The sequence below is a fragment of the Drosophila takahashii genome, chromosome 3R (assembly GCF_030179915.1).
Source record: "Drosophila takahashii strain IR98-3 E-12201 chromosome 3R, DtakHiC1v2, whole genome shotgun sequence".
Classification (NCBI taxonomy): Eukaryota; Metazoa; Arthropoda; class Insecta; order Diptera; family Drosophilidae; genus Drosophila; species Drosophila takahashii.
Genome location: NC_091681.1, coordinates 30,945,113 through 30,968,822, shown reverse-complemented (window position 1 = coordinate 30,968,822; position 23,710 = coordinate 30,945,113). Strand labels below are relative to the sequence as shown.

The following is a 23,710-nucleotide window of genomic DNA, read 5'->3' as shown; positions in this document are numbered from 1 at the left end:
ATTTTACAAAAAAGTAAATTTTCCATTTCTTTTTCACATTTTTTTAAACTTTTTTCTTGTTTTTTAAAACCTTTGAATTTATATATTTAATTTTAAAATTAATTGTTAAAAATTGTTGGCCAGTTTTCTCCATGTTACTAAACTTTCCAAAGACCTATAATTACACAACAGCGAACAGCTCATGAAAATAAACAATATAGAAAACCAGTTAAAATCGGTTTTCGAAGAATGCCTCTAACGATCTTAACTTATTTTGTCCCCAAGCGCTGAAAGCCTCATTCTCAAAATTGGTTGTGTCCTATTGTAAAAAGCGAAGCCGAAAGCAAACGGCGGGGCTCTTATCTATGCTTATTTGTGGATCGCTTTTATAATAATATTTAGATACGCAGGAAAAGATAGGCAGAGGGGGACAGAGATATGGCGCGCGAGAGAGAGGTAAATATATTGGATGAGTCAAGGTTCAGTGGGTTTCTCCCAAGAGAAAGACTTTCCCCTTCCTCTCTTCGATTATTCAGCAGAAATCTATAATGGTCGCAATCAAATTTATAAAACTGAAGAGTTGTGTAATTGTTATCTTTATGTTGGGTATTTCCCAAACATTTATCGGCACGTGGCTTAAAGTTTGAAGTCTCCTGGGGGTTCCTAAATCCATATAGTTGATCAACGATTCTAAACCGATTGACGCAGATTACAGCCCCTTTTCCCTGGATTTCTCCTCCTCAAAGACGTGCGCGGAAATCAAATGGATTTGGAATGGTCGCCAGTTTTCTGCGTTTATTTACGTTTTGCACACGTTTAAGCCAAATTTGTGCTTGCCCATCTCCATGCTAATGAGCCAAAACCAAACTGACGCAATTGCAGAGGGCACAAACAAAACAGTAAGACTCCCTCCCACATTATGCTGCTTCCCAGAGCCATCCAAACATCCCTGACCCGAAGTTGGCTCGATTTACTGCCAAATGAACTTGGCATTAACACCTTGAGCTGTATTTTATGTGTTTTCGCTGATATCTCGCCCAGAGATACGGCGCATTTTTGGTGCTTTACCATCGGGAGCAGAGCATTTTGCAATCTCCGCAATTCCCGCAATTCCAATTCAAACAGAAGCGGCGGGTCAGTATCCTAAGGTGTTGTAGGATAAGCCGAGATTTAGCTACCCACGTGATAGGATCGTGGTTAAAGATTTTAAAATATCCAGTTCTTATAACTGTAGAAAAAGTTGGTTCTCTTAACTTTGATTGAAGTTTTAATTTTTGGGTTAGCAGGTCGAATAGAGCATTAATTTTAAATTTCCTTTTTTATAGTTAAACTGCTTTATCTGTCGCTTGGTTTTCCCATTGAAAATATACCTTCCCCGGTAATATTTGTTTATATTATTTTGTCCTCGTTTTCTATACAAATAAAACCCTCTTGCTATTGTAATAAAATAATAACTGATTTATTGAGGAATTAATCATTGCTGCTTGACTACTAAGGGTTTTTAAATAAATATATTTTTTGTATGTATTTTTTGAGCTGCGCTTTGGAGCGGAAATACTTAGCAACAACAACAGCGCGATGACAGTGGCAATAACAAGGCAATTCTGCTGGCACAGCCAGAATATTTAAAAGGCTGTTGTTGCTACTGTTCTAATGAACAGACAATGAGCCCGATCGAAAAAAAATATATATATATAAGTACTCACCTCCCCCGCGAAAACCCCTCGAATATCACTCCATTTAAGCAGGCCATTAGCATGCAATTCAAAGCCACTCTATGCCGCTTTCTATGGGCTACCGACTATCGGATTTCTGTTTATTAATGCATATATAATATATGGAAACCCACGAGTCTACGCATATATATTGGTGTGCACTTTGATAGCGAGTGAAATAATATAATACTATATAATAATTATCTGAGGCAAGCATTCCAGTTGTGTTTCAAACGTTTGCCTGGTTTCCATCAATCAACCGATTGATTGACAATAAAAAACCCTCTTATCTCTACTTTTTTCTTTTATTTTATTAACATTTATTTTTCTTTTTTTCAATGCATTGTTTTGTCTTTCTCAAAGTTTTATCTTGGAAGCCCAAATACCCTTTTTCACCTAGGGCAAAATAAAATATTTGAATATGAATTATTCTGAGGCGAATTACTTTTCTGTGTAATTAAAAAGATTACAAACCTTGGGTAGATTATTTTTAGATTTTCCCTGTTTACAATCGATTGATTAATGTGTCCCCTATCTCATATACAAAGATGTCATAATAGAAGATTATATTTACTTATTATCGCCCATTTATTTAGTACTTATTTATTTAAATCGTATCTAAAGTTTCATTAAATGGTTTTTATAAATTTATTCAGAAGTACGTCTTGATTTCTACCCTTACTAAATAGCTAACAAAGTATGGAATACCATTTATAAAATAGGTTCTTAAGCTCTTATTAGACAGCCCGTAGACTGACATATTCATCACTTTGTACAATGCAGATTTCAAGGCCTTTGGCGGCTGATATGATGGGCCTTTGTTCATTTGGACTTCTTCGTTGACAGGTTGTACTTAAGGCTTGTTAACAGAAAACTTTCAAATTTTCGCAATGTTGCCAAGCAGATTTTCACAAATGAAACACCTGACGTGGGTTGGTTTCTTATTTTTTGTTTCTTACCACTGAATCAATAAAGCAGCGTTGGCAAATTTTACCCAAAGGCCTGGGAAACTAATGTACGTGCAAAACTCGGCGTTTACCGTGGATTATACAAGTTCGCCCTCTATTTCGATAATAAATAAATAATATTAAGAAGGCACGAGTTATGTTGTTGTCGTGGATAAATTCCCGAATTAGTTTTCTTCGCAGGCGGCAGCTCACGAGATTTTCTTGGCAAACTTTGGCATAATTCTCCCCGCACTCCCGAGGGAGGGCCCATCCGTCTTTTCTTAGAATTTCCCAAAATATATATACTTCGGTATACCCATATAGTGATAGTGCCCGTATGTGTGAGGTCAGTGCTCTGTAATATAAGTGTGTACGAATGATTTGCCTGCTTGTTTGCCGATTATAACTTGTCGCCAATATGGACGAATTGAAACCCTCGATTTAAATGAGGCTTACTTGGCCGATCGAAGTCGCTAATTGCCAACTCACCGGGCAGGTGAGATATTTCGATGTTTCGTCAATCCCCTGGCGAAATATCCAAAAAGTTTCCAAGAGTCCAACACCTGAAAATCGGTGCCAAGGCAGCTCTGTTAGTCTTTATCAGGTGAACGTGTGACTGCTGGCTAGTCTCGGAATCACGAACAGACATTATAAACTATCTAAAGCCCCTGGGTTCTTCTGCACAGCTTTCCCAAGGGGGCTTCGTTGTAGGTCAGGATCCTCCAGACAATGCCAATGAATAATGGATTTATTTGAAATATTTTTCAAGACTCTGTATACATTCTGCATAAATTCTTTATCAGCATGGGCAGCAATAATTTGTATTACTTTCACTATTGACATTCTTTAAAGAAACTCGACATTTTGATAAGGTCTGAAATAATTCTTTTGAAAATATTTATTGCTTTATTTCATGAAATATATTTATCTTCTTCAGCACTTTAATTAGAATTTCGTTTAATATTTAGAGTGACTTAGATGTATTAATTTTATTTTATAAATAGTAAGTAATAAAGCTGCCGTGAACTTTGGCGCCGTGTCGATCGCCTTCGCTGTTTTTTTCGCTTGACCTGGCAACAAATGCGAAAATTATAAGCGTTTGGCTAAATTGAAAAATTGCGAGCTCTGGCCGCGTGAATTGAATCAGAGGCAATCAAACGGGAATAAAAGTGCAGCAATTGAAATGCACGCACATATTTCACCCCACCTTTCCCCCTTTTTTTTTCAGTGGCGTACGTGATCGTTTTGAGCTTATGCTAATTTTTCATCTCATCGATCTTTTTTTCAGGAACAATGAAAAGCGCAAGGAAAAATCACGCGATGCGGCCAGATGTCGTCGCTCCAAGGAGACGGAGATTTTCATGGAGCTCTCGGCGGCTTTGCCATTGAAAACCGATGATGTGAATCAACTGGACAAGGCCTCCGTGATGAGGATCACCATTGCGTTCCTCAAGATTCGAGAGATGCTGCAGTTTGGTATGTTATATTATAATAAGTATTCCATTTAATCTCTTTTTAACCGAATAATTTTATTTTAGTGCCCAGTTTGCGCGACTGCAATGATGCCATCAAGAAGGACATAGAAGCTTTGGAGGATCTAGATCAGCAGGAGGTCAAGCCCAAGTTGGAAATGGGCAGCGAGGATTGGCTAAATGGAGCCGAGGCCAGAGAGCTCTTGAAGCAGACCATGGATGGGTTCCTGCTGGTCCTGTCCCACGAGGGAGATATCACTTATCTGTCAGAGAACGTGGTCGAGTATCTGGGCATTACCAAGGTGAGTGTTTTTGGAGGAGATTTTCTAAGGGGTGATTCTAATTTGGTTATTTCTTTTTCCCACAGATTGACACCCTTGGCCAGCAGATCTGGGAGTACTCGCACCAGTGCGATCACGCCGAGATCAAGGAGGCGCTCAGTCTGAAGCGCGAAATCGCCGAGAAGGTCAAGGATGAACCGCAGCAGGAATCCGGAGTGAGCACCCATCACCGGGATCTGTTTGTGCGCTTGAAGTGCACCTTGACCAGTCGCGGACGCAGCATCAACATCAAGAGTGCCTCGTATAAGGTGGGATTAAGTAGTATTTACTACAAATATGATTATAATAAATTCCCATAATATCGTATTAACAAATCTAAATGATTCCCTTAGGTCATTCACATCACTGGACACTTGGTGGTCAATGCCAAGGGCGAACGTCTGCTGATGGCCATTGGCCGACCCATTCCGCATCCTTCGAACATTGAGATACCTTTGGGAACTAGCACTTTCCTAACCAAACACTCCCTCGATATGCGTTTCACCTATGTGGACGACAAGTGAGATACATATTATCACAGATGAGAAACCATTTTAATCGCAAAAGCTCTTGAAATGAGGAATTTTTTACTTAGGCTGCCTCAGAAATTAATTTGATTGAATAATTGCTCTGCCAAAAGCGGCAAATAAACGTCGCTTGGTTCATAAATCATTTGCTTTTTTGCTATTACCAAAGTTACATCTGTCAATAAATCATCAATTGTTTTTGTGTCAATTAGGTTATTATAAAAGTAAACAAGCTACGTTTTCCATCACCTAAACCTATGTTCAGTATATAGTAAATTGATAGCTATTTCAAACTAATATATATTCGATTTAAACGAAAGATTAAAATGGGAACTCGTTTAAAAACATGCCTTCAGTAAAGTTCATACTAATGAATTTGATTTTTAATATTTTAGAATGCACGGCTTGTTGGGTTACTCGCCCAAGGATCTACTGGACACTTCTTTATACGTCTGCCAGCATGGAGCTGATTCCGAACGCCTGATGGCCACCTTCAAGAGCGGTGAGTGGCATCGTCCAACTCTCGAAAACTCGCGACTCATTAAAACAAACTGCAGCTAACTAATGCTAAACTAATTACTTTAATGTGCAAATTAAAACGCGTTCGTCGTTAGTTGAGATGGGATGAGATGGAGAGAACCGAGAACAGAGGACAGGAAGGATGCCGGAAGAGACCGGCACATCAAAACAAAGTTGTCACTCGTCCGCCGGCGTTACCTGTCCTGTGTCCTGTGTCGCGGACTCCTGGAATCCCCTAGTAGTTCCTGTTCACGTCCAGCAGTTGCCATAGCTTATTGCATTTAATTAGTTGTAGCACCTTCCTCTTGTTCAGACCCTCCTCTTTCCCTTTTTGTCTGTTTTCCAACACAAAGACCATTAGTCGTTGGCTTGACTTGGCTCTGCTTTAATTTCACTTTAGTTGCTAATTAGCTTTTGCGAAACTAAACGAATTGGTCAGGCAGCAAGACAGCTGAAATCTCTGTTTATTCGGTATCTATCCCTTTCATATCTCTATCTACTCATTTCAACAAGATCTTTCTTTCTTTTTGCTGATTCAATTATGTTTCCGCGTATTTCGCTTGTTTATTTATTCGGCATGACATTTTCTTTTGCCCTGAGTCGGTGAATCTATATAATCCAGCTATGCCTTATTGCTGCCCCATCGGCAATCCCCCAGGAGAACCATTCCCACCCATCTTGCTTAGCAATCGAAGGCTGGCGAAGGCCCTCAGCTTATTTGCAATCAATTTTCATAAGCCAAAGTATCGTTATCGCGGTGAAATATCCAACTCGATCGATAGATAAATGGGTCTAGTCACAGAGAAAAACGAATAGTATATTCATATTTTATTTTTATTACTTTGTAAAAATAGAATTTAAATGGGTTTGATAAAATATTTTATCAGTGAGAATTAACGATAGGGAAATAGTTATTTGACTATTGTTTAGATAAATAGCAACCTTTGTTTACTTGAGTTTAGGAATAATATATTTTTAATGTCAGGATATACACAGTTAGAATTGTAATAATAAATGTTCGTATTCCTATAACTGTTTAGGGATTTTTAGTTCTCAATCCAAGGTCATCCTAATATATATATTGTGTGATCTTGATAGGCAGCTCTGTCTTTAAGTACATTTTGTTCAAAAGCTCTATTATTCGTTAATCGAACAATAATATTTTGACAAATTACAAAATATCATTCTAATATTTTAAAGTCATGTATAGATAAGTGGCAGATAGTAGAAATTTTGTTGTGCATCATTTCCAAAAATATAGGTAAACAGTCGTGTTAATTCATTGTAATATTTTAAAGTCATGTAGATAAGTGCTGTGAATAATTGCCATAAATATAATTAGTTTTTCGTGTTAATTCATTGTAATATTTTAAAGTCATGCAAGAGATAGGATATATATATTTCGATGTGAATCATTTAGTTTGACCAAGAAATGGTTATTTTCAGTCCAAGCAGTAAGCAGTTTTGCAAGTGTGAGAAGTAAAGGTTCCTTAAGCATTTTTCTTAATTTCTCCCCAGCTCATCGGGGCGCGGCTTCTTGTTATTGTTTGCTTATTTGTTGCTCTTAATGGCCGCGTCATGTCGTCTACATTGGCCAAATAATGTTGCCACTGCCGATGTGGCTGCTCCTTTGGCTGGACGAGAAGAGGATGCACTTAAAATGCCAACGCGCTTGGGCAATAAAAAGTCTTGTGCTGACCATTGTTCGGGGTACATTGTACCCAAAAGTGCCCAAAAGAGCGCATCCCAGCGCATCCCGGCAGCGCCGAGGAACAGAAAATTGTCACTGCACTACAATTGGAATTATTATTGGCTGCGATGACTTTGGCTTCTTGGCCGGACATTCGCCCATCCTCTGGCTTTTCATGTAGACACGTTCTGTGCGAAATGACTTTCGGTTTTATGATGCGACGTATCCATTTGACCAGGAGACGCTCAAGTCCTCGGTTGCAGCTGCCGATCCTGAGTTCTCCACCGAGTTCTGTGTGCATCTCGCATATCGTTAGCAAAACTCGCCAGCAAGTTGTAAAAATGTCTTCGAAAGTCGTAAAAGTATTTCATACATTTTTGTTTTTATTAAGTTGCTTTCGCTGCTCTGGCGAAGTTTTCCTCTCCTTTTTCCCAAAAAAGTTTCCTTTTGAAAGCTTGCTGCCAGCTCGCCATATTATTGTTTATGAGTGCTGTCCGTTTTTATTTCCATTTGATTTTCATCAAGTTTACATGGCTTTGTAATAAGGGGGTCAGCTGTTGGTTCTCCCTTAAATGCTCCATCTATCAACCCCTTTTTATTCTATGAAAATTCGAAGATGATGATGGACTGAGGTACAGTAAAATTTTTCAATGACCAACATGTCATCATAATTCCATCGAAAATATCGAATACCTATCGATTATTTTTTTGCTCCAATGTTTGCGTAATTAAAAATTATAGATTCTTTTCGAAGCTTTAATATTTTAGTATAAAGCTTATGTTTTAATTCCTATGGATAGAAGATATTAAAGTAAACCATCGAAAATATCGAAATACTATCGATTGTTTTGTGGATCTACTGATTTGCATTTTGTTAAAGAAAGTTAATCTATAAATATATTTTTGAGTTCAAAGTTGAATTTATAGATTTCTAGATACAGAAGTACGTCTGTACCTCGTAGGACCCCATTTCCTAGCTGATTTTCCCCGTTTCCATTCCGTGCATGTGCACATGTGCATGTGGGTTGTTCGCCTGCAGATGGCGCAGCTCGCAAAATACTAAACGTCATGTGACAAACAGTTCAATAAAGTACAAAATGTGCGGAAAATCGCAAATGTCATGCGGGAAAATCTCGCATCGGGCAGCGTTTACCATTCGGATGTGTGTGTGTAGTGGAATGGAATGGAAATGGAAATGGGAAATTGCGTTCGAGCATTTCCATGCTGCAAATAAAGACGACAATTTGGCCGCGAGGCGAAAAATTATGAAAGGAGCGGGTGGGAAAGTGGCGAGGAAAATGGCTGAGGAAAGTGGCAGTGGATTGAAGGGGGCAAAAGTAAACTTAACGTGCCAGATAAATATCCTCTGACAGACAGAAAGACATACAGCGAGGAGATAAAGCCAGCATCGTTTTGGGTTCTATTTTTTGGTTTCTTTTTTTGGTGTAGAGTGTTGCAATAAATTTTGAAAAGCAACAAAAAACAATACCGAAAAGTGGCTTTGGCAGATTTGGCGCTGCGTGTGAAAAGTTCCCCTTCGGAAAATGCATTTTCCACTGAAACTGTAGCTGTAGCTGCATTCTGGGGGCATTGCCGCGGCATTTGCCAGACATTCAACTTTCAACTCTTGCCACAAGCCCGATTTAGTTTCCCGCTGTTTGTTTCTGTTTAAGTTTCCTTCCTCTACTTGTGTGCATTTGTGTGTTTCCTTCTTGGATTTTCCAAAGGGCAGCTGACAGTTGTTGTTTTTTCTTGGGCGGGTTGGGTTAAAAGGGGCGGGTGATCCCTGACAGGCACGTACCAGAAAGGGGGCGTGGCGCCAAGTGTTGCATACTTTTCAGCGATGGCCTACGCGAGGTGACTTCAAAAAGCTTCCCACGAACGCCATAAACAAAAAAGGGCAAGATACGAATGGAAAGATAACAATTTTTAAATAATATCACATTTCTCATGCCAACCTTTTGCATTTATAAGATTCGGTATTTAAGCTAGCAAAATTTTTAATCACTTGTAAAGGTGTCTAAAAGTATGCAATGAAAAGAGAGAGTCGACTTTTGTAATAAATCGATCGTATTTCTTAAATTAAAATATGTTTCAAATACTTTACAATATGAGACTCAAAGAGGGAGCTTAAAATTACTTAAGGACTGGTTTATTCAAGTTTAATAACACCTTAATTCAAGCTCGGCACACGAGGATTTCAAGTGCAAGTTTGGTTCGGTAACTTTATTTTCCTTTGCCCCTCACCCACGCGGGTTGTGTAATCAACATAACAAGCAACTGCCAGTTTACGAGTCTGTTAATGTCTCACACACTTCGGAGACGCTTCTATCCAGAGACCCAGACGAGTTTCCTGGCCATGTCCCGTAGTCGGTGGGTACACTATATAAACTATATGTCTGAGCCCCGCGAATGCTTCCTGCCAAAAGTGTCGATGATGCTGACGCTTAGCGCTGCTGCCAAGTCGTTGCACTCATCAGAGAGCAGCTGAAATTCCCCGCTTTTTTCGGGGGGAAGAACTTGGTCCCCCGCAAACTGTTTCACACAAAAGTTTATTTATCTTGTTTTGGCCAACATGAACAGTGGGGAAGGGAAATGTTCTACATAAAATTATAGCATTGATAGATAAATCAATATATCTTAATTCATAGAAGGGCTAGCTCTTTAGTCTTAATATGTAAACACTCTTTAAATTCTATAGCTAACAAAAATATACAAATTCAAATCACTTTTAAAGGTGTCTAAAAGTATGCAGTGTAAATATGAAAGTCATCTTTCGGTATGGAAAAATATTGTTGCATTGTTTTAGGCACCTTTGAAAGTAATTTCATTATTATTCGATTTTATTTTATTGTTTAATATCTTACTTAATATTTATTTAACTTATTTTTAAAAATCATTCCACTGTAACGAAACCGCTTTATGTTAATGCACTTAAATTTAGTTCGCGGCGAAAGTGGGCGTATGGGCGTGGCTGGGCACGGGTTGTTTGCAGCAGCCGCATTTTATTACATGCATAATTCCGCCGAGGGATCCTCGCTGGTCCGCCTCGGTCCACTTGCTCCGCTCCTCTCCTGCCAATATAATCTACATCTATTCCCAACTCCGCTGCTCGTCTCTTATTTATTCGTCTGCATCGTCTGGGCCATGAAAGCGCCAAACTAATGCCGTCGAAACTAATGGTCCAATTCGAGTGGCTCGTCGGCATCCTTATTTCGGCGACTCCTGCTTTACCATGTCCTGCTCTGTAATCCCGACTCGACGCGACTCAACTCGACTCGCCTCGCCAGGATTGTAAAATTTTCCAGTTAATTTTAGCATCCTCCACGACGCGTTGCATTTGACAAATTAAAATTGCATGAGCGGAAATGCGGCTTAAAGTTGCGCCGGATGTGGCTGACTGACTTGGCTGGAACCCAGAGTTTTCCACCACCGACTTCCTGTGGGAGCTGCCAAATAAATTACTTTCCCAGCTGCACTTTTCCCCTCTGCTTCTTTGTGTCCATCACTTTGCCAACAGGTTGCTCAAAGTTCAGAGGCCGGAAGTCCATCATCTCTTTATTACATAGGCTTAAGGTTTTAGCTTGGAATTTTAATGCAGCCAAAAAGACTTTAAGCTTTAAATTTCAGGAAAAGGAAAAGAAGAAGGAAAGGTTAATTTAACAAGTTAAAGATTTTTACGAGCAGTTCGTTGAATATTCCACATTTCTTGAACTTTTGTAGAATATACAGACCATTAAATTAAATTTAAATGGACTTAATATAATTGTATTTTTTGTGTTTAATTTAAAGAACCTATTTATGGAGAAGCCAAGTCATTTAAATAAATTTCATCTGCAGCTTTCAAATCTAATTAAATAAAGCACAGCCAAAATCCTTTTCAAATGTAATCTTAGACGTTGGCAAATATTTTTGGTTAATATTTGGGGTGTCAAGCATCTTTTACACCAAGAAATGAAACAAAATCTGGCAGCTTTTACAAGCAATATTTATTTATAGCCGAGCAAAGGGTTTCGGAGATCTCATTAAGATTTGCTTTCGCCAAATTAAACTAATATCTTTTCGGGTTGTTGCTCCTTTGTGCCTCGAAATTCCTCGTTTTGGCTAATGTTAATGAACTGCAATTGTGGATGGGAGGCAGGGCACTATCACCATTACCATCCCAGGTGGACGCACGCTCCTCTTACCTGTTGATTTATGGCATCCTCCATCCAGGGGCGCTTAATTTGCGAGAGTTTATTAAATATGCCGGTGCAAGCAGCTCCTCTACGTGAGTGCCGCGCTGCATCCTGTGGAGTCCTGCGAGTCCTGTGAGTCCTGCGGAGTTGGGGAAGTGCCATTAGTTGGGGAAGTGAAAATTCCTGCTCTGCCCGATCCCAATTCCCGCTGGATGCACTTTGTTGTACTGTGTTTGCTGTTCGCTGGCTTAGCTGAATGGCTCTATTTGAGGATTCAGAGGGTAGCCGCCCACCCACTTATTTACCCAAAAAATGTATCCTGCGCACCAACTCCTCTCTGCAAATATTTCATTTCATTTGTGTCCGGGCAGTGACTTATGATGATGAATGTAAATGCTGCACTTTTCGTACCTTCAGGCAGTTTTTTCCCGTTTAGCTGCAGGATTTCACGCTTTAAAGTTGCAGCCCATCCTTTCCGGAGAATTTTCCGCTACGTGTTTGAGTCCATTGTCACGTCACAATGGTGGGGATTTTCCCTACTCATTTTCCATTCAACATTTGTGACTTTTTATCCTTGCTCCCCTTTTTCACCCAGCATATCAAATTAGATAACTATTCCATCGAACTACTGAATGCAACAAAAGCGAATGCGTTAATAACATTTAATGTGCCTGCGCTGCCACGCCCTCCGCCTCCCGCCCCTCGCTAATGACATTTGGCCAAGTTCATTTCGATTCCTTCAACACTTTTATGGCCACCATTTAGAATCCGGGGGCTGGCTAATTGAGTTTATAGTCTCCTCAATCGCTTTGGCATCTTTCTTCGTCGTTATCTTTACCCTCTGGCAATGCACACTGGTCTAAATTTTGGAGTTCTTAAATTTTAAAATATTTTATTCAAAGGTTTCGGAACATTGATTTACAAAAATATGGTAGTAATAAACAGTAAAAAATGTATAACTAACTGGGACTATCACTAAACAGTTTAAAATGTTGTTTTTAAAAGGTATTAACTACGTTTTTTTTTTTACTAATATGACACTGGATTTATTTTATTTAAATAACTCATAAAAACTTATATGATATCCGAAAATAAATGCAAAAACTGTTGTTGGGCTGAATATCCTTTTTCTCTAGGTTCCCAAAAATTTCGTCTTCTTTTTAAATTCCACAACTTTAAAATTAAAAATTCTACAAATTTAGTTTCATATATTTCTAGTGTAGCACATATATCCATAAAACGTTATCTTTACAGAAATGTGCACTGTGTATGTCCTCTTTATCGGGGGCCTTGCATTGCGTACTTTTGTTCACTTGGATGGGAATCAAAGTTTTGCCGCCTTTGCAAGTTTTTCGCAAGTCTTGCAGAAAATTATACAAAAGGCGATGGCGAAGAAGGCGAAAAGCTTAAGGGTTTTGCGGAGGTGGGTGGCATGCAAATATGCATTTGATTACACGCTCCAAACAAAGGCAAAATGATAAAAGTTACGCGCCAGCCGCCGCAGAGTATGCAGCGACTTTTCGCCTTTTCCCACTCATTTTCCCCTTTTCCCTTTTCCAACCAAAAAAGCTAAGTAAATTTGTGTGTTTATTTGCCAAACCTCAGAGGAAACTTTGCTTGCAACACCCATGAAAATTCGCGGGGCGGGAGGTGAAAAGCAAAAACGACAAAGAACACAAAATGTCAATCGACCAAGTGGAAAATTTTCATTAAATTAAAAAAGCGCACAATTTTCCCACTACTGGAAAATTGTCGCAACAGAAAAAGAAAAGGAAGAGGTAAAAAGAAAAAGTAGCGAACCCAATGAATGTGCAAAGTTTTATGTTTTTGGCTGCCGGGCGGAGATTTTCCTTTTGCCAATTTTCCTTTTCGTTTTTTAGTTGCATTGAGGTTTTCTTTTGAGGACGGGTGGGTGCTGCTGATGATAGTCGTTCCCAATTTTCCACCTCACCCCGCCGGGCCTTCATTTTCCGAAAGGTTGTCAGACAAAACGAATAAATGTGCTTAGGCAAGCGGGAAAAAAGTAAAAGAAAGACAGCGCAGAAATTGCATGCAAAATTTCTTGTCGATAAAAAAGTGATGAGCCTGAAAGAGTGCAACAGTTTCAGAACTTCAAGGGAAAAAGGATATTTTTAAGGTAGAAAAACTCTTAGTAATCATGTAAATCAGCGGTTGACTGCATACTGTGTGTGTGGCAGCAGAGAATGGGCACACAGCTGATTTAAATAAATTATGCTGGTATTTAATTTTAAAATATATGTATTATTTACACATTCTTGACCGCACAATATCCCCCTTTTTTCGCCTCCACTGCAAATCCCCTAACAAATCCCCTCACAATCGAAAACAAAACGTCAAGCCTTTGCCCCAAACTCCTGGGGAAACCTGCCACAATGCCAGCCACAATTTGCTTAACAAAAAACCTTTTGACTTGGACTTTTGGTCTCCATTCGAGTGCTTGTTTCTTGGGTTTTCCTTGGTCCCCTTGGGCTTTTTGGCCCTGGCTCAATCAATCAAAAGACGCTTGTGACTTTGGAACCCCCTTTGATCCGCCGCTGCTAAATAAGTCGTGTAAACTGGCAAAATATTTGCGGTCCTTGGCGAAGGATTTCCTTTTCGTCAATGGCCTGGGACAACTGGGAGAAGGCCTTTTCTGCCATTCATGATGGCTCTAATGAAGTGTTGAACACTGTTCTTGGCCCTTTGCCCATCGGCCATTCGGAGCGTTGACAGGTCAGCATGTTGAAATTATGCCAAAGTCCCCGTTTGTTTCCATCAATATCAATTTCGGTTTTGGTTTCATTTGCTGCTTTTCTGGGAATCCTTGAGGAGGTTATTAAAATTTCCTTTTTTTGAGGAATGGGAGTGGCCAAAAAGGAACACAATGAAAAGTTATTGTCGTCTTTTCATTTGAGTTTATATTTAGAATTTTAGTATTAAAATTTGTAAACCGATTTAAGTGTAAATTTGGTGTAAAAATTTTAACGAATAACTTAAATATTTATGAATATTGGTTTGATGTAATTTTTTTTTATTTTAACTTTTCTTTATTAATTCTTAACTATAAAACTTAATTTTTGCCAGATCAAAATTTAAATTAAATCCTTAGGTAAACTTGATTTTCGGGTACTCTCATTATTAAAGTCTCTGAACTTTACGTATTGTTTCACATTTCTTTGCCTTGTAATTTGCCCTCATTACGGAGTGTCAATATTTGTCCAAATCATTTTTTTTTCGTTCCGGAGAAAAGTGACGCTCTATTTTTGTAAGGAGTTTTGACTTTTAAGGTGGAAATGCGAAATCTTTGACAGATTGATGGGGACCACGCCCACCTGGCCGCCCCTCGTTGATTTCTGGCCTGTCGCTCGACACGAGAATGATTTTAAATTTGTTGTTTTTGGCGCTGGTCTTTTTTGGCGCGCTCTGTCATTGTCAATTATTTATGGCTGGGGCGGATCAGGGAAACCGCCTCGGGCTTTGGTCTTCCAGAGACCCGCTCCTCCGCTCCCTGAGTTCCTTGGGTTCTTCAGGAACCATCCGCGCTCTATAAGCATGGCGTGTCAGCTACACTGTGTGCGCCTTCCTTTTTTCCGCGTCATTTTCTGAAATTGGCATTTAGTTGGCGACGAACGGGATTTACACAAAACTCACTCGCAAACGCATACCCAGACAAACACTATGAAATTCGCACGTACACTGAGGAAAATATATGTGTTTTTTTTTATAAAAAAAAAAAGAAGAATAAGATTAAAATAAATAACATTTTTTTTAATTAAACCAAATATTCTTGATATTCTCCAAACATTTTCGTAGGCAAAAAAAAATCGTATCTCAATTCTTTTAAAAGTTTTGTAAGGAACGGAGTCTTAAAATTTCACTGCTGAAAAATAAACAAAATATTTTTCATATTCCCCAAAAATAGTTATAGGCAAAAAAAATCGTATCTCAATTCGTTTAAAAGTTTTGTAAAAATCGGGGTCTTAAAATTTCACTACTGAAAAATTAAAAGACCTTTTATGAAGTTATGTTCATAATTCCATTGAAAATGATGAGATTCTATTATGATTTTTCGCAGTGTTCCCGCATATCTGTGAAGCTTGTCTGCCTTGCGATGGTTTTAGTTATACAATGGGTGCATTCACCTACGCGATGTCCCGCTGAGAAAGTTCCCCCTCCCTTGCTCCCCTTTCTCCAAAACCCCCTTTTCGCCGCCTGTCGCTCAGCATTTGGTTTTTTCTCCAGTCTGCCGCACTTCCTTTACATGTGTGTGTGCTCTCTTTCTATTGCCCACTCCCCGTCTCTTTCTCTCCCCCCTTTTCGGTGTCTGTGGGAAAAGTGTTGCCAATATCTGTTACTGCATCGCTGCGTTTGTCTGTCTGTCTCTGTCTCTTTCTGCCCCACCCTTGCCGTCTCTTTCGCTTTTGGTCTTTCCCCATTCTCACAATTCGTTTATTAAATGACAGCACGATATCTGCAAATGAAATTTTCCTTCAACGCATTTAGCCGCTGCCGACGTCGCCGCTGCAATTGCTGAAATTGACAGTCAGACAGATAGATTGACATTTAAGCAACACTCCGTTCAGCTGTCTCTTTTCAGTTGAGTCTTCCTGTCTCTTTCGTGGGCGCATTTGGATGCATCATAAAATTTTGTGTTCTAGCCGCAAGTTTTTTTATGGGTTTGGCCACTTTACCTCAAGAGTATTGCATATTTTTTGGCTTCCTAGCTTTTATTTTATTTTTTATAACTAAAATTTACACTAGGGCTTACAAAAAAATATTAAAGTACTATATACATACTATAAAAGAAGCTATAAATATAAAACTCGATTCAAATCATCGTGGAGTCTAAACTGACTTTTTTCTAGAATTTTAAATCTTAATTTTTAAGAATTCTATTTAATATTTTACTATTTCTTAATTTTTTGCACTTAGTTATTGAATCAATAAAAAACTGAACAAAAATCATTTGGCATTCCCAACCCAGCTTATTGACAAAAAGAGGCCTAAAAGGATTTGGGACCCTTCAATATTGATTGGTTGCCTGACCAGTTACGACAGTAATTCCATTATGAATGAAAGCTCTTTCTTTCCCGAAATTATTAATAAAGCCAAAGAAAATTAAGTAGAGAAGAGGATTTCGCAGAAGAATGAAAGAAAAGCGGGCTTTGCCAACCAGCGTTCTTCTCAACTAAATTATTAGCCAGGAAAAACGAAAAAACGAGCGGATAGAAAAGGGAGGTGCCACGGCAAATGAAAAAACTTGCCCCAAATCTCTGTAGAAATCTTTAGCAAGTCCAATTAGACGTTTGGCAAATGGACAACACAACAGCAGCAGTGTGTCCGGAAAAGTCCAGCCAAACTAATTGTTCAACATGAAACGGCAAAAAAAGAAAGAAAATATTGCAGCCAAAGTTTGGCGAGTTTGGTTGTTTGTGCAACAATTGTTGCAAGTCAGTTGGCGGCGCTAATGAAAAACGACAGGATTCGAGGGGGGCAAAAATAGTTTAAGGAGGGAAAGGCAACCGCCATTAAATTTTGCTTAATAAAGTTGCAGCTGCTCCTCCGCGGGAAAAACTGAGAAAAAATTACCAGCCATCAGCACTTAATTGTTTCAACAGACCGAAAAGGGAAAAAGGGAAATCCTAGGGGTTTTCCTCTCCAACACCTTCTACATATATTACTGGATATACCGAATTCAGAAATTCACAACACCTGCAGGCAGTTGCCAATCCCAGTTTCTCCCTCTTGATGTCTTGATGATGTCTTTCCTTCCGCTCAAATTGAGTTAATTAAATGAATGCCATCGGAGGCGGAGATATGTATTTTCTCCAGGCGAATGGAATTAATGAGCATAATGGCTGGATTCGCTTTTGGCAAAAGGGGAGAAAGTTTTCAATTACCCAGCATTTATTTTTGTTAAATTCTAATTAATGCAAAACAAAGCGAAAGCGAAAGAGAGCGGTGTGCTGCACTTTAGTTTTCTTCTGCTTTGTCAGCTTTTAAGTGATTTAAATTTTCCGCACGCATAAATAAATATTGACTTGTGGGCAAAGAGTCGAAAGTCTGAGGCTGTGCGGCAAATAAATATGCAAATTCTTTGACTTTTGTTTTCAATTAACTTTTTTGTGCCCCTGCCCAACTTCCGTTGTTTCCTTCGCCGCTTTTCTTTGCTTTTTCTGCCGCTTTTTCACCGGGAATTTGAAATTTTCTTATTTGACATACAGAGAAAAATAACTGTTTTTCTTTTGAATGGAAAAGATTATTTGCAATTCAATGTTTGCATATTTATTTGTCATACAATTTATTTTTATTTCATTCTTTTCTAACCTTATATCTTCTTTAAATTCCGAAAACATATTAAATTTGTTTCTTTTAAGGAAAATAGTATTTTTAGTGTTTTAATAGCGATTCTGTATTTTTTAAAATATACTCCAAAAATCTATATTTTTTGCACTGTAAGATTTTCTTGCGTTAAACACAAAACAGTATTTCAGTATGGCAAATTAAGCAAATTAAGCAAATTTGTTACATTTTGTGGTTCGTCCTTTTTGGCCACATGCCCCGTGTGGTTTTATATTCCCGCTGACATTTTGAGTAGTTTTTAATGGGCTCCATCGAATCCGACTAACTTGTCGACTTTTCTCGCTGCGGGCGGTCTACCAAAATGTCCTTCCTTTTCGGGGCAGCTGCTGCACATATATTATACCAGGGATCCTTGAAATATTCCCCCCTACGACCACAAAACTTGGCCTATGCTGTATGCCATATAATACATACATATATTCCACCCTCCGACAAAACTTCTCCTTTAACTGGACAAAGAGGTCCTGCGGAACATTCATTAACCCATTTATGGGCACTGCAGGCAACTCCAACTTATAATGGCCGGCTTTAAGACTCTATTTCTTGGCAGTAAGTTGGCATTATGCCCGGAGAAACCCTTTCAAGTCGTTAGGACTTGAGTTTCCTTTGCTCCCCTGGTTTTCTAGTCCTGTGTAATGTCCTGTCTTTGCTGCCAACCGAAAAAGGTGGTAAAATGCAATTTTCCACACGACTGGCGGGTTATGAAGACGCAGGAAAATCGTGCCCCAGCTCCTTTATTCAATAAGCTATAGTAAAAAAATAAAAATAGAGAAAAAGAGAGCAGAAGAAATTTGCATATATTCCCCAGCACATATTGACTTTAAGACCGCTTTCTTTGTGGATTGGGGATTATGTCACGGCTTAATTCAATTAGGACAGATTACGCATACGCCACGTGGCCGCCCTTAAGCGAAGGCCAAAAGGTCAATGCTACGTCTAAATTTAAGACGCTCCCGAGTCAACTACCTTTGTGCTTCTGGATATATTCGAAACAATCCGCAAACAAATCCTTGATTTATGCGCACATCCCTGGGCAGCCAAAGCCAAACATTTATTTCCTTATCCACTTGTGCCAATGTGATTTCGACCCATCTTCTTTTCATTCTTTGCCCTTAACGCTGGACTCTGGTCAGCAATCAGGATGAGCAAACGAATGGGGTACAGTGAACTCTGGCTGAAGGAAGAAAACTGATTCATTCCGAAAAATTCTAAAATTTGTATTTATATATTTTTTAAAGAGCTTTAATTATTTTATATTTTACATAAATGTAAAAATTAGAATTAGCAAAATTTACATTGGTAAACAACTTATAAAAATTAAACCCAGAAACTGACCTGTTCAAGAATTCACCTTATTAAGGACCTGCTGCACCTGTTCTCCTGATCCTTTTGGCAACTCTCGGTTCGTGCGCTGCGTTGATGATGATTTACTGTTGTGTTGCTGCCAGGATTTGCCCGTGTACTCGAGCGTGTCTGAGCATGCATTGTGCGCATCCTGAATCCCACATCCACATCCTGTGCATCCTGCATCCTGCGATTCACCAGAATCCCTCCTACATGCCGTGCTCATCCCGCTTGATACATAACCTTGAATGCGGTTTTGATGTTTGTCTTCCATTCGACTCGAATAGAGTCTGGTTTTATCCCTTTTACCAACTTCTCTGTTTGATTATTTGTACAAATGGCCAGCTTCCTTCCACTTTTTCCCCACACTCCTTCGAAGTCCTGGATATATTCCACTGCCATGGCCATGGCCATTGCCATGCGAAAAGCGGATTGCATTCGTGTTCATAAATTGTTGGAGCAGCAGCTCCAATGGCAATGGAAAATGGCAAATGGCTCCAAATGGCAGCCAAGGAATGCTGCTAAAAAATTGCTGATAAATGATCTTTGCTGCTGCCGCGCGTAGATATTTTAATATTTTCCGTCTCAAGCTCAAGCTCAAAATGCCGGCAAAGGTCCATGGGAAAAGTCCTTGGCTGAGGGCAAATCAAGTTCACTGCTGCAGCTGCTTTTCCACCGACTGCAGTTGATTTTCCTGCTGCTGCTGCTTCTGCTGCCTTTCCGTCTGCTCACTTTGCTAATTCCACATAAACACTGCCAAATGGCAATCGTCTGAGCTCTAAGGCGGTGTTGGTTGGTTTAGCTATTCTTTTCTAGTTAGAAAACTCCTTTTATGAACAAGAAATATAATATTTAAGTTTCCTTAACTTTATTAAAACTTTTACAATTATTTTACATTTCTACAAAAGTGCTGAATCCAAAAAAAAGGTCTTTTAAACAACAAAAATTAAAAATTTGCCGAATATCATAGGTTTAGAATATCGTATATTTAAAAAAGAATATTTAATTTATTAAACCTATTTCTCAATTATTCTTAATAATTTTTTATTGAAAAATAAAAAGTTTCATAGTAGAGTAGGAATTGTTTTTCCCATTTTCAAACTTATTTAAAAATCTAAACAACACTAAAAACCCTTAGTATTTAGTGCACACTTTTGTATAGCATACTTTCTTGGGGCATTTCCCTTTTTCCTTGACCTAAGGACTTAATTTGACCAGCTTCCACATATGTCCTGCTCCTCGCATCAATCTCACTGAGCTGTCAGCAGAATTTGAGGGCTTCTAGGAGGCCTCCTTAGATCTTGTCTTATTAATGACCCCGCATAATTACCCCAACCGTTTTGCCGCGCTATTTTCTTTTCTCTATTTTTTGGCAAGAAAACGGGACCACTAAGCCACTGAGCAGCAAAGAAAAGGAAAAACTAATTTTCTGCTGCTGATTTCGAATTAACTGAATGAATAAATGAAGGAACAAATCAGAGTGAGACGAAGGATGTTTTGCTTGAGGTTTAGCCTGGGACTACAGTGCGTTTCATTAGAAAATTTCTAGATTTATTCTGGATTTTTCTTAAGTTCTTGTTTTATTTATATAAAACATATTTATACATAAAAAATAAATTATAATATAAAGAAAAAATTTACGCAATTTTTAAAACGTAGCTCGTCTTACTTTTATAAAACCCCCGTTGTAATAAATTATTTAATTTAATTGTAGCAAAGGTAGCTCGACACTTACAAACTTTAGTAATTCAATTAATTCTTGGGGTTTTTTATGCAAATGTATTTTTATTGCTGCGACTTAAACAGGATATTACCCTCTTTTGCGCACCTGTGACCTGTGAGGCACTTAAGCTAATCCCGATTTCTGGACCTGTGCTGAAAAAGCATCCATGAATTTCAATTGCTTTTTGCCCGAATTCCTATGAATTTTCATCATTTATTTCATGTTCTTGTCGCTGCCAGTGGCGTCCATAAAAATTTGATTGAAACGATTTCGGGGCCAGGAAAAGCTGTCACAAAAACCGAGATAAAAGCTTTACCTACGTGGTTGGGTCCTTTACATTTATATTATTTTTCGTTTTTTTTTCCTACAGGTTTGGGTGGCGCTTTTAATTAAAATCGAGTTTATGTGGCGTCCTCGTTGGGCCAAATTACTTGGCAACGTTTTCTCGGCCCAGCTGTCTCTTTCTTTCGCACTGAAGAAGGCTCAATCAAAATGCCTAAGACCCTCCTGCCACGCCCCTTTTTTGCGCCCCACGCAAAGCAAGTTGCTATTATTTAATTTTTATGCCCCATCGCTTTTGGCGCCGTAATTTGAGACTTGACAATTTGCCAACCAGCTGAAAAAACACTGCGATGAAAAGTGTATACCGAATTTAATTCATATTAAATGATAAAAATTAATTTAGTTTTACATTTTTAAATAAAGATTTTAGTAATTGGGAATCCATTAAATGGATAAACATATAGATTATTTTTTATTTTTATTTTTATAGATTTTATACTTTTTCTTGTATATTTAAAAATGTAATTCTTTAACTAAGATTCCATTATAACAATTCAAAAATGAAATTGTCAGTCTATAAATACTTTAAAATGCAATTGGTGAATATTTTAAAATTTCAACTAAATATTTTCCCTGTGTATATTCGTTACCACCCATACAAGTAACCATGGTAATACTTCCTGACTATCTGTTTAGGCCAAAAGATCTCTGGAGTACAAGGAATGTGCCAAAATGTAACCGATTTGGTTTTGTATCTGGTTCAATAGCTCCGTATCTCGATTATGACACATTTAATGGGCGGGGTGGTATTTTAGACCGCAGAAGATTTTGTTTATTGTTTTTGTGGTGGCGGTTATTATGCGATTGATTTCTCTGCCAAGAGCATTGGGGCAAACTTGAACCACATTTACAAGCGGGGGGCTTTTAACTATTTTATTACTTGAATTTATTCAACCCAACTAATTCCTTGATTTATTTTCTTTATATTTTTGCAGTGCTGAGCAAGGGACAGGGTGAAACCTCTCGTTACCGATTTCTGGGAAAATATGGTGGCTATTGCTGGATTCTTAGCCAGGCCACGATTGTCTATGATAAACTAAAGCCACAGAGTGTCGTTTGCGTTAACTACGTCATAAGGTGAGTCAGTCAGATCCTATTGTATACCATATTATACTAATTGTAGAAGAAACGGGTCCCGAAAATACCGAATTGAGCCAATTTTAGGTAGAAATTTTCGATTTTCTATGGAACCGGAACAATGCCGGATATTTGCTCATTACATTTATTTTTTTGGGGTAATTTTTTTATCTTTTAATTAAGCCACCAAGCGGGAAGTGAAATTCTCTTTATTCCTTCCATCTGTAATCGACCGAATTTAATTTCCCCGCTCTCGAAATATTTGAACAGCCTTGAACTGGCGGGTGGTAATTGTGGGTGGTTGGGTGTTTTCCTTTTTGGAGGGGGTGGTTGGTGCGTGTGCTCGACATTTGCATAAAGAATTCTGCGCCTCAGTTGGTGCTTTATGTAAGCTTTCCCCCTCTCTCTTTTTTCGCATCGATTTGGTTTTCTAATCCGTCATTTATTGAATTGTCACCGCAGAATTGACGCATGGCCCAGATTTTTCATTTGATAACAGGCCAAAAAATTAGCATCCCGCAATCGAATTTCCCTTTCCTCAATTTCCATATTCATAATCCATTCGATATTTTCTACGTTCTCTCCGTTTCGTGCCTTTTCCATTTGCGTTTTTATTTTCTTGTTTTTCGTGTATAATATATATTTTATTTTAACGGACGTTGCGTGAGTCCACGTGCGGGTCAACAATGAATAATAAATTAACAATGTCTCTAATGAAGAAGCACCTCTGCCGCCCCCAGAAAGCCCCCATTTACCCCTCCATGCCAACCCACCCCCTTTTTTTCAGCTCGACTGGTAAGTACCCCGCACGATTTTGTATTTACTTAATTTAAGCGTGTATGAGCAAATATTTGTGCATTGTTCCGTTTTTCTTTTTTATATTTTTTTTCGAGCTTCACACTTGCCTGCTTTTCAAACAAAAATGAAACAGGAAAAAGCAGAATGGTTACTTTTATAAACGTTTTTTGGTCGCATTTAGTTGTTTTACCAAACGAATACAAATTCATTTTTAATTGTGCACCTTTTTTTTGTGTTTAGAGACTCGTGTCGAATTTTATACAAATTCGTTAATTCGGTAGCTTAGAGGAATTAGCAGCATGGGAATCATCAGACACTTTCACTTGGTCAAATGAATTCGTTTTTAGACACGGGAAAAAATAAATCTTATGTTATGATATAACATATGTCTAAAAAGAATTTTGTAGAGAAACTGGTTTAAAACTTAGAAAAATCTGAAAACTGCTTTAATTATTTTGTTTATTTCAAAACATTAAGTACCTGATTTCTCTCTGTGCACCCCTTACTTGATGACGAATGCAGTGATGCGGTGCAAATGAATGCTGACAATTTGCTTTTAATTCACACAACATGTGATTAGCCTCCCCTCTCTCGTTGATTGACCCCTATTTTATTCATTTCTCTCGTGTCTTCATTGTTCTTTTAACTGCGTCAATCAAGTTGATTCAATTGTTCAATTCTTGATTAAACTTCTTACAAATCGATTGTGTAACTAC

General features: G+C 38.4%; 1 protein-coding gene across 3 annotated transcripts in view; it reads left to right on the top strand.

The window, feature by feature from the left end:
- Nucleotides 1-23,710, top strand: part of sima (HIF-1 transcription factor component sima) — a 74,598-nt gene that overhangs the window by 7,519 nt on the left and 43,369 nt on the right. For 2 of the 3 annotated variants that reach the window (XM_017153223.3, XM_070216801.1), the window contains exons 2-7: nt 3,930-4,117; nt 4,180-4,415; nt 4,481-4,702; nt 4,787-4,953; nt 5,356-5,462; nt 22,055-22,196. In XM_017153223.3, the coding sequence (XP_017008712.2) occupies nt 3,930-4,117; nt 4,180-4,415; nt 4,481-4,702; nt 4,787-4,953; nt 5,356-5,462; nt 22,055-22,196 (1,062 nt within the window). Of the gene's footprint in view, nt 1-3,929; nt 4,118-4,179; nt 4,416-4,480; nt 4,703-4,786; nt 4,954-5,355; nt 5,463-22,054; nt 22,201-23,710 lie in introns of those variants that run through there. The other variant, XM_070216802.1, reaches the window with a different exon arrangement.